We start from the raw sequence: 10,928 nt of genomic DNA, 5'->3' as shown, positions 1-10,928 counted from the left end.
TACGAGATAGTCTCCGAAGATTTCACCTGCGAGTCATGAATACCCAAGCTTGGAAATATGGTGACGCATCCACACATTCCACACCGCACAACGCGGTAGAGCCAGCTTGTCTACTCCATCCTCTATAATCTGATTGTTCATTGTCATTTGTACTAATCTGTTAAGTTTTGTTCCACCATCTTCTCCAAGATCCGCCGAAGATCTGATCAGTGGTTGATTTTCAGTTTCGGCATCCTCTCTGATAGTTTCCTACTATCTATTATGTGAATGGGACAAGTCAATCTTGTAGTATTAGGGAGAATATCTTGTTGGTGGTAACTCTGTAATGGCATAGGATCCGAAATCTCTTGAAGATCCCACAGGCTCTATCAAACTCCTATTCTGCCACGTCCTCGTTGTGCGGTGTGGAAGCATGCGTCGCCAAGCTGGGGTATATCCCTTGGACAGATGTCAAAACATATAAAATTGTGGGTGTATAGTACAGATTTCTGAATTATCTGAACATCGAAGGTATCTCCAGAGGTACCTGTGGTCTTAAGCGTAGGGTCAGCCACCTTGCCTCAAATGGAAACAGTAAAGAAAGGAATAATAAGGAACCAAATCATTTTTCCATCATTTACCTTGTTGATAACTCAAAAGCTCATTCATTTTCCAAGATTTCCTCTCCGTTTCATATTCCAAACAATAACAAGGACAATTGCTTAAAATTTGCACCACCGTAATAAGCCTTAACGCATAAATTAAGCATGAACGACACGATTCCCGTGGCACACCGAAACCATCACACATTCTTGACAATTTCGTACTCATTACCATCGCAGACCGGTTCTTCTCGAAGACACCGACCTACAACGCCCCACTCAGGCACACCTGTCCGTTCAACATTTCACCCGTACGGTGTGTTTTCGTTCTTCAGGACCATTGTGCCCACAGGTCCCTTCCTTCCCCTGCTCCGCTCTTGCTATCACGTGGTTACGTTTGCTCGCTGCACATCCACCAGACCTGGTGTGATAAAAATATACCCTACCCTGTCCTGCGGGCCAAAAACCGCCGGCAAAACACCCACACCCACGCTTCGCTCAGCATCCTTTGAGACGAAACAAGAGCAATCAAAATTTCCATTTTCGCTCATTTGCATTTTATTATGATCCTCGTCAGCATGTCCCAAGAACGACAAGAAAAGGGGACCGGCTGAAACGAGCAAATGGGACGCGTTTGCATGACTGATGGATGCTTGCTAATGAATAACCTTGACGAAACAGTGTGCAGACATTGGCCCATCCGAACGTGGAGGGTGGCGAAATCCTTCCCAGACACACACACACACACACATACGGGGTGTGTACCACTCTCGATGTCTCGTGCCATCGCCTGTCCTGTCTGGCGAGTGCCACCACTCATGCATGGCGGCATATTACGGACGTGCAGAAGTTCCGTCCCACCCCGGGGGGTCAATATCGATGCATTTGACACGTCACTTACGCGAGGTTTTATTGCGCTCACCCTCCACCATTGTGACGTCACGTTGTGGACGAGTTTGAGACGGATCCGTTGCCACGAATGTGGCGTCTGCTTTGCATAATGAGCGAAGCGGGAAATGATGTGATAAACAAAACAGCAGGTGGAAATGCAGAGCAGTTGGATTATCCACTAGAACGAGCTTTGCGTGGTCTGGCTGGATGGAGTGGTCATCGGATGGTAAGATTTAATTATTTCTAATACATTCAATAAAAATGCAGCTGAAACGGTGGTTGGTAACGTTATGCGCAGGCATTGTATGATGCATTTGCACGTATCGTATCGTATTATTATCAGTGATATAACGTGATTGCCTTTCCCCATTTGTTCACAGACGAGAACAAGTCAAGTGCGCCTGGCAGTATGCAATGTTGGTTTTTGTGGAATTCCATACACTCCGACACAACAAAAAGGTTATTTTTGGTAGGTTTTTTTTTCATTTAAACTACTTCTAAAGTAAAATGGAGATTTATTTCATGGGAATACAGACAGTGTTCGATCTTACTAGGTCCTAGTAATAAGGGGCCTATATCCTTCTAAAGAGAACCGCTGTAGTCTAGATCAGCTAGAGATCCGCGTATCTCAAATCCAGGAGTAAAACCGTTCATGCAGGTTGAAGTTATGAAGTTGAATTGATCATTTTAAATGACTCGTTGGTAGCAAATACATAATTAGAAGGCATTTTCAACCATTAGTTTGAATTGCGTACTTGAATTTTGGGCCTAAAACTAACTCTGCTGTCAAATATAAAGTACCGCGTATCTCCTAATCCGCGTATAAGAGAAACCGTTTATCCCGGGGACTACTTGTACAAAATTTACACTTTCTAGTGTATGTGGAAATTTAATTTTAAATACATATTATAGATATAGCAAAACACTTTACTTGATGATTTTTTCCTCGAACACCATATAGAAGCGAATTATTTTAAAATAATATGAGTTTAGGTACTGAAACTTATATCTTTTTTGATAAAAAAGCGAACATCAGAGTCAGCCAAGTCAGCATAGGATACAGGACAATGTATTTAGAGCTACTGAGGGAAGTTTTTTGATATTTGGTAGAAATTGGTTTAGGGCCCCGAACTTCTAGCGGACCTGAGCGTCACGAATACCAACAACCATAGGCGAATCCTACGACAAGCGAAGAAGGGTCGCTTAAGACCTCGTCGTTACGGGGAGTCCCGGAGAAAGTTACAGTGTAAAAAGTGTTTGTATCCGTCCCTAGTTGTGCGAGTTGAGAGAGAAAAAGGGTGTCTTAAAGATCGGTAAGCCTCGTCTATTGATAGGCCTCAACAAGCATTCTGCTCAGGGTCTCCAAGGATTTGAATTCGTCACTGTTAAATTGTATTTTTAACACTTTGACCGAAACATTAAACATCCTATACATACTTTGGTCCGAAGCTATCAAATATTCGTGAGACTTAGAGCTTTATTAAAACGCAATAAAACAGATCACATGACAACATGGTCTGAAAAAAAACATGGGAACTGTGAAATTCCCCAGTCCTTAAAGTTAACTGCAAATTTTAAAGCAATGTTCATTAATCCAGTAATTTCCAACAACTGCATCCATTGTTAGTTGTTATTGCAATACTTGCAGTTTCCTTATAAAACCACCTCCACTATTCACTCACAAAGAATGTGGCTGTGCTGACAAAAGAAATAATTTTGAACTAGCATAATTTCTGGCACACAACTTCAATCTTTGAGTAATGGCTTTACGTGGCTTTCAAAACAAATCCTTCATCCCACCCAACAAAGGACATTTCGCACGAAAACCCGTTGCCGCTAAGGATTGATCGCGTTCAACTGCACTCACGACAACAAATTTCCCCCCTCAAAAAAAAGGCAAAACCTTCATCATTTTTCATTCCCAATTTGTGGAACAGATCCCGCAATAGCTCACACAGTCAAATGCATTGCCCTGGCCTCAGCCGAAACCCGTGCTGCTCTCCAGTAAAACCCACGCAGATGCCATGGTCCCATTTGACAGCGTTTATGCCGTGAGTGGCAACTTTCATTTAAACTTTTCCCGCTCCCAAATCAGTCATCTGGCGATGGTTTTTGAACTCGCCACCTTAACCATACTGCCACCCCCCACCCACCACCGAAGCACTACTCGTCGGCTGCCCTGTCAAAACGGATAATTCGTGAAAGGGATGAAAAGTGAACGCACCGGCAATGTGCTCCGACGGCACATTCGACGGCCCATTTGCGGTGCGACATCGGGTGCATCCGTTGCAGATGGGACCGAGGGAAAAGTTTCTACCATGCCGGTGCTTTGCAGCTTGATGGGTACTGTGCACTACTTGCCTGCTTGCCTGTGCACTTACTGTAACCGGGGAAAGACTCATTGCGCAGCGCCAAACGGACCATTGCCATCGTGCAACACTGGCTAACTTTTATCGTGCTAGGTTGGTGCGTCTGATACGGTCGCACCATGGGTGGTACGGTGGTGCAGGAGATTCTTTTTGGGTGGTTTCAGTAAAATGCTGCCAGCCCGTCGATGCAGTTGCTTCTTATCCGCTACATCGGAAGTGATGCTGGGTCGAACTTTTGCGGGATTATGGAGCTAAGAGATACATATTTTTTATTACTTTATGCTAGCCAACCGACACTGTTCACTGGTTTGCAACAGTGATGTGCTAAACATTCGCTTGCCATTACTAGTGGATGAGTGTAGTAAGCCCATGTTTATAGCAAATGTTCCATTCACTTCTATTCCATGATTCCCTTCTTATCATTAATTCGGTATTTTATAACAATAAGCAAACACTGGTACAAAATCCTGCTCCTCTTTTCCATTCCAATCATCTGAGAATAATTTGTTTTGATAAAGTTCTCAACTCACTTGCAAAACATACCAACGTTAGTGTATTAGTGAAAACTCCTGCTGACGGTTGCAACTCACCAAAATTCACCCCCATTATCCCGCACACTCGATGGTCATCCTTTAGCGTTTAGGATCAACCCGGTTCGCAGACAGCGAGACACACACACACACCGAAACACACGTGGACACCAATCGGCCACCGCTACCACCGTCATCAATTTCGTACACCCATGCGCCGACCGGACGATGCAGACAGTCTGGGAAAGTTTTGGTTTTTCCACCCAGCCCATTTTCATTTCCTGTTTCTCGTCGGCACTCGGCACACTGCATTTGGGCAAACCCAGTCTACGGTATTCATGTTTTCCGGCAGCCGATGATGCTTTCCGTAGTGGTAAACAGCAAATCCCTCCCGTCGTAGTAGGTGTGGGCCGAGCGAGAGTGAGTGAGCAGATGATGAGTGCGAGAAGTGTGTGAAAGAGAGCCTGAACTAAATGAAATGTGACATGTGCAGGTTAACCATAACTTTCTTCTTTTGTTTTTAATTTTGTCGTGTTTGGAAAACCATTTCAAGAAAAACAATTGTAAAGCCAATTTTTTTAAAAGGTAGAATATAAAAAAAATAAAACTTTAAATTGCGGCAAAAATCCGTTGAAAACATCTGAAATTAACTTAAACCGAACTTTTCCTGTACATTCACCACATTTGCAGTGTGGTAAATTATAAATTATTAGTAGTACGTATAACTAGTAAATTATTTGTAGAAACTGTTTAAATTGTCCTACTGTTTTGAATGATTTAACATTAAATTACTTACTTACTTTCTCATCAGGCACTACAAGTGCTTCCCCGGCGGTTCACCGTCATTGAACATTGGTGGCGAATTGTATGGAGAGTATTTGTTCATCGAACATATTTCCCATACGTCGCTGCGGAGTTCCTAAAATCGGTCACTGTCCAGCACTGTCGTATGTAAAAAATCGTAAAATCTACCAATTGAGTTCATAATATAAAAAAAATAAAAACCATAAATTTATCGTCACTTATGCCTGATACTGCACTGTAACATTAACTGTATAACGTTAAAATAATAACTTTTAAAGCAGTTTGGCAGAAGGAAATGCCTACATAATTGTAAACCTTAGTCGAGACTTAGCTCGACAATGCATTAAAATAAAACAAAAATACATAATAAATTAAAATACTACGCGACCGGTGGTATAATGTTAGTGGTGCCTGTCTTCACACGACATTACCGGTCCAAAATCTCATCCAGACCAATCACCCGTAGCAAGGATTGATGTAAGGCTACGAGGTAAAATAAAGTTAAAGAAAGCCAGAAATGGCAGGCATGACCTAGAATGCGATTACGCCAAGAATAGAGAGAGGCATTAAAATATTTATAACAACTTAAAAAGATTATTGTCAAAAAAAGGTTTAAAGTATAATAGAAAAAATATTCGCACAAAATTTCAAACAATATTTTAAAAACTTTTGAAAAAACGCAATAAAAATTCAAATAAATACTTTGTGGCGTAACGACCTACCATGGCCTGCCATTTTGGAATTGTTAGCACCTTCTTTAGCTCGTTCTTTAGCACCTTCAAACACACCCTTTGGGCCATCCCAATAAATAAAATTACCACATAAAATAAAGCAAATAAAATAAATTTATGTTTCAAACCACATCTAACCACATCTTTTGCTAAGCTTTCCCATAGTGCACACAAGTGAGAAGAATTGGTCACTGCTCATGCTTCAACCGTCTCGCCACAGTACAATTTTACTGCCGTGGCAATGTCTGCCTAAACTTTATTGCTGGTCAAAAACGATCAGCATACAACCAAAGCTCATCAAGATGCGGTGGGATAAGGAAACAAAGTCCCACAAGCTTTTTCGGGGGGACGTTATAAACCCAGCCACACATACACATGATAAATGAGTGGCTCTGGTTCACTTCCTCGTTTCACTATTATTCTGTGCGGCAATAACAAAGCAAAACAGCACATCCTTGTAGTGTATCGTACTACAAAGAGTGTCTCTTGATTTGTTTTTCCCTCCCAAAAAAAAGAAAACGATTTTCTCTCTCTATTATTTTTTGTTTTGCTTTCAAGTTTGCAATTTTACTCGCCTTCGTACACGGTCTGGATCGGATGTGTATGGCTGTATGTAACGGTGGAACGGTTGAACGGTATAGCGCATCGAAGTGTCTGTAAACGAGATCCTTTCCCGCTTTTGCATACAACCGTCGTCGAAAATTTAAAATTCGTTTATTTCACCTTCTCCAATGCCACTGGCAGTGTGGGACACGAAGTGTCTGGCATTGGACGCTGGCCGGAAACGGCAAGATACCGTCGGCACGGTGAGACACCGGGAGACACCAGGGAACGTGCACGATAATGAAAACTCTCCTGCTCACCCGTAAGGCTGGCTGATTTGCATCCGTGCCGTTTTGCATTCCCAGTCGGAGTTAATCGGTGCGGTAGTCGCACTACCATGGGCATGGGGCTGTCTGGCTGGCTGCAAATGAAAGCGCCCAGCGCGGGTTTTCCAGCATTCCCAGTTCCGTGCGTTCTGGACTTTTACGAACTTCGTGCCGTGGGTCCGCTGACAGAAGCTTTGGCAAAAAAGTGGAAGGCTTTATTATTACTCCGTCCGGTTTGTCTACATGCCGGTCAGTGGAAATTAGCCCCGGAGTTACACAGTCCCGTGACGATCCCCCCCGACAGCGGCAGAGGAAACGTTTTGTCCGTTTTTGTCGCGCACTTTTCCACCCGGGCCAATATTTTCCCACTGCATTCCTCTCGATGGTGTATGATTTTTTTCTTGCTTATTTTTGCTTTGCTTTGTTGCACAATGTTTCGTTACGTTAAATAAACCGCGCGGAGTACGGAGTGAGCGCAATATCAACACGCCGGCACCATTGACTGGGAATGCAAATATTGGATCGGTGCAGGCAAAAATGTTAAATCAAACTTTGCCTCTCGCTCGCCCAAAATCCTTTCCTTCACCCGCACGCTCAGTTTCCGTCTGTGTGCGTCATTTCCTATAGCTCGATTCCCGCCGTAACGTTCATTCCCTCTCGGGGTTTTATTTTCCGAAGTCCGTCCTGAATTTGGATGTTTGCTTTGGGAGCGTTTCCTTTTTTTTTGTTTTTTGACTGTTGATGCTTTTATTTCACTGCAATCACGAAGCAGACGGACGCAGACGTACCCCGTAAATCCTTCATAGAACGCATCTAGCTTCAGGCCGGGTCATGCATATGGGGATGCTGACACAGATGTGAGTGTGTGTTTTTTTTATGTTGTGTTTCAATTCATGCGAACCGACACTGGCCATAACGTCAATTAAAAACCTGTTGAAGTTTAATCAAGCGCTCAAAACGCCGGGCCACCGGTGTAGGGTTTGCCCGGCAGGCAGGACGTACGTGAAGTTGATTTAATTTTTATTTCATAAACACAACTTCATCAGAACGCAATATTTAATGCCGGTTCGGCTGGCCGGAGACTTTTCGGATCAAGACAAATCGATCAATCGAAACGAGGAACGGCACAAACGTGTATGGATTTATGAGCAATAAATTGAGTTGCTCGAAGCTCGAGAGTTATGAATTGTGGGCAAATTGTTTGCTATTCATCAGTAAATGATGGACATTCAATTATGGTAAAAGTGCATCAAGTTTATGCATGTGGAATTTATTTGCTTTTTTTTTGTTTTTTTCTATAAACAACATTAACTAATAATATCCTAGTATACGCAATTTCATACACACAATTAGTCTTCTGTTACTAGTAATTTTTCTAGTAATTACTTACTATTTAATTATTCGTAATTAATATCAATTCAGCAATAACTACTAATTAAGTTATTTCCTAAAATGCTGTTTATATCGCACTAGTTAATATATCATTTATTTATAATAAGTGGTTCATTGTTATTAGTGATATCAGATGGTAATTTTAAAGTATCTTAAGCACCGGACACTCCTCATTAGTCGATTTTGGTCGATTTTGTTGTGTTTTGTAGTTTGCAAATTCAAGTTAAAATCGAATCGAAAACATGAGCACCTAATTTGTCAAAAATCAGAAGTTTTACAGATTCGATTGTTCAAAGCTTTAAGTTGTGATAAAGATTATAGATAACTTTAATAAGAAGCAATAAAATATCTGTGCAACAAAGTTTCGTGTCATTCCATGATTATTATTTGAAAAAAAAGTTCCCAAATTTCTAAATTCAAAATGTTTTCTTGAACAGATTCAAATTCTTTGTCGAATATGGACGTTTAAATATGAACAATCGCTCTCATTTTTGTAAATGGAGTTTTGTTCCATGACCAATTTGTTAAGCTAAAAATTTATTTGAATACAAATTTAATTGTATTATTACAATCTGCAAAAAGGTTTCTCGTCCCTGAATACCTCAAAAACACGTTTTACAAATTCCTCCCTACAATTGGAACAAAAGATTGCCTAACTCTAGGCGCCATTTGCTATTACAGGGTTCAATGAGCCACTTTTCCATGTGTCTCGGCTCTAAAATTTTAATGTGATTTGTCAGTCTCGCACCCTTGCTGTGGAGGTCTAGAAATCCGCAGTTCGTGGACAAAATCAGCTGGCCATTACAATCTTACTGATGAACAATGACGTTGTAAACAACGAACCTTTTAGTATCGTGGTACAAACGTATAAATTCCAGAATCGCGCTCGTTTGTACTTTCCTGCCCGATTTGCATTGAATAACACCACCAGTACACATCGTTCAATTTAACGATTTCCGTTGGATTTAGCAAAAAAGTAAAACTAAAGCAACAAACAGTAGGTTGCACCGTGTTGATAATCGTATCACAGCTCATAACTTTCCAAACAACCGCTTCCCGGTCGAGCAGGTTTGCTTGCGGGCCAGCATAACGCATGTTAATTGAATAATACTAACAGACCGGCGAGCTTATCACAACCACTGGCGTCTAATTATTTCAGCGACATTAGATGGTTCCCGCCGGGAGTGCAACCACCGCCATGCACACGGTCATGCAAGTCTCGAATTTAAATAGTCTTTCGTTGTGCTCGTTGTGGAGAAGTCACACAAACCGCGGTCCGTACTTGGGTTGCACCACCAACTTCGAGAACTTGTTCCTCGCACAAACATGAACCAGCGAAAAATAATCTGCACAACTGTGCTGCTCGTGTGGTTCCATTCGCAACATACTGTTGGTGCGGCGCCGGAAGAAACAGTGGAATTACCGGTCAACGATAGTGAGCTGGATGCACGTGCAGGACCGTTTGATGTTCGACCTACGCTTCCGACGACAACTGCCAGCGCTAAACCTTCCTCGACGGAATCTCAGCCGCTTGGTGGAGCAACCGGTCTGCTGGGTGGAGGCGGTCTACCGGAACTAGTACCCGGCGGGCAACCAGCGGGCGCTCCGGCAACGCCTCAGTCCGCGTTGATACTGGGAGCTTTTCAAGCCATCATTACACCCTTCAATCCGGGCATGCTTGGTTCCGTTATAGGGGCACTAGGGGGTGGCGGTGGAAACATCGGTGGTGGAGGTGGTGGACCACCCAGTCTACCTTCCTTTCCCATTGGGTCAAAACCTCAGACGTAGTTTTGTTTTTAAACACCCAGCTAAACATATCAATAAAACTGTTTTGAACTTCCCAATGATTGTGGTTTTAAGCGCCAGCCGAACAAAATGGAAAAGAAACATTTATTTTGGCACTGCATGTGACTGATAAATGCAACAACAAATGCTTCGGATCATGGTTGTTTACCGTGCACTGCGGGATCAATTCAACACTGGATGTCTAATTATATTTGGCCTGCTTTTTTACAGCAAACCGACTATCTGCAGCTTGTTGACTTATCTGATGCCAGATGGAGGCGCATGAACATAGATGGGGGCTCACCCCGGTCATAGGTTTCACCAATGAGGAGGGTTTGATTAAACCGTTGAACTGTGTTGGTTGAACCGTGGGACCTGTTGTTTATTTACTTGCCTGTTTTGTTTTCCTGCCGCACCGGATGCAATGGGAATTAGTGAACTTGAACCATTATTTTTTATTGTGACAACACTCACGTACTCGAGGCACCCCTAAAATTAAATCGAATGATCAAAGGTTTAGAGAAAGCAAAACATACATTTTCAAGGTTGCTAAGCAGTTTGCCTTCTGTAACAAATAATGTTTGTGAAAAATAAATGGAGAAAATATCAGTATTTAATAAGTTTTTTCCAAACTTCTGACCACAATATGCCAAAATATGTCCAACAATATTCTGCACATTTCGAGAATCAGTGGGAGCGGTTTTATGTTCAATGATTGCATACTGTCAGGCGTTGAAAATCGTGCATGATGTAATTCGCATGTGTAAGTCACACATTTTCACTACTGTTTTACTAGATCGTATGAAAAAATTTGTAATTTTCGTAAAGAACATAAAAAAAACAGTTCATTAGCATTTTGCTATTCTATTCTTCATCGTTCAAATCAGTAGGTTTTTCCTATAGCAAATAGCTGTACATCCACAATTTTGTATAATTCGGTTAGATTTAGACGAAGAATGTTGGAGAATTAACATAA

The 10,928-nt window shown here is 42.0% G+C and overlaps 1 protein-coding gene across 1 annotated transcript; it reads left to right on the top strand.

Moving 5' to 3' along the window:
• The first annotated feature begins 9,493 nt into the window (after positions 1-9,493).
• On the top strand, positions 9,494-9,955 carry LOC128712898 (ESX-1 secretion-associated protein EspB-like). Its single transcript, XM_053807763.1, has one exon. It carries the CDS (start codon positions 9,494-9,496, stop codon positions 9,953-9,955), a length of 462 nt encoding a protein of 153 aa, XP_053663738.1.
• Positions 9,956-10,928: the final 973 nt, after the last annotated feature.

This window comes from Anopheles marshallii, chromosome 3 (genome assembly GCF_943734725.1).
Source record: "Anopheles marshallii chromosome 3, idAnoMarsDA_429_01, whole genome shotgun sequence".
Lineage (NCBI taxonomy): Eukaryota > Metazoa > Arthropoda > Insecta > Diptera > Culicidae > Anopheles > Anopheles marshallii.
This window is presented reverse-complemented; position numbering and strand designations above follow the sequence as displayed.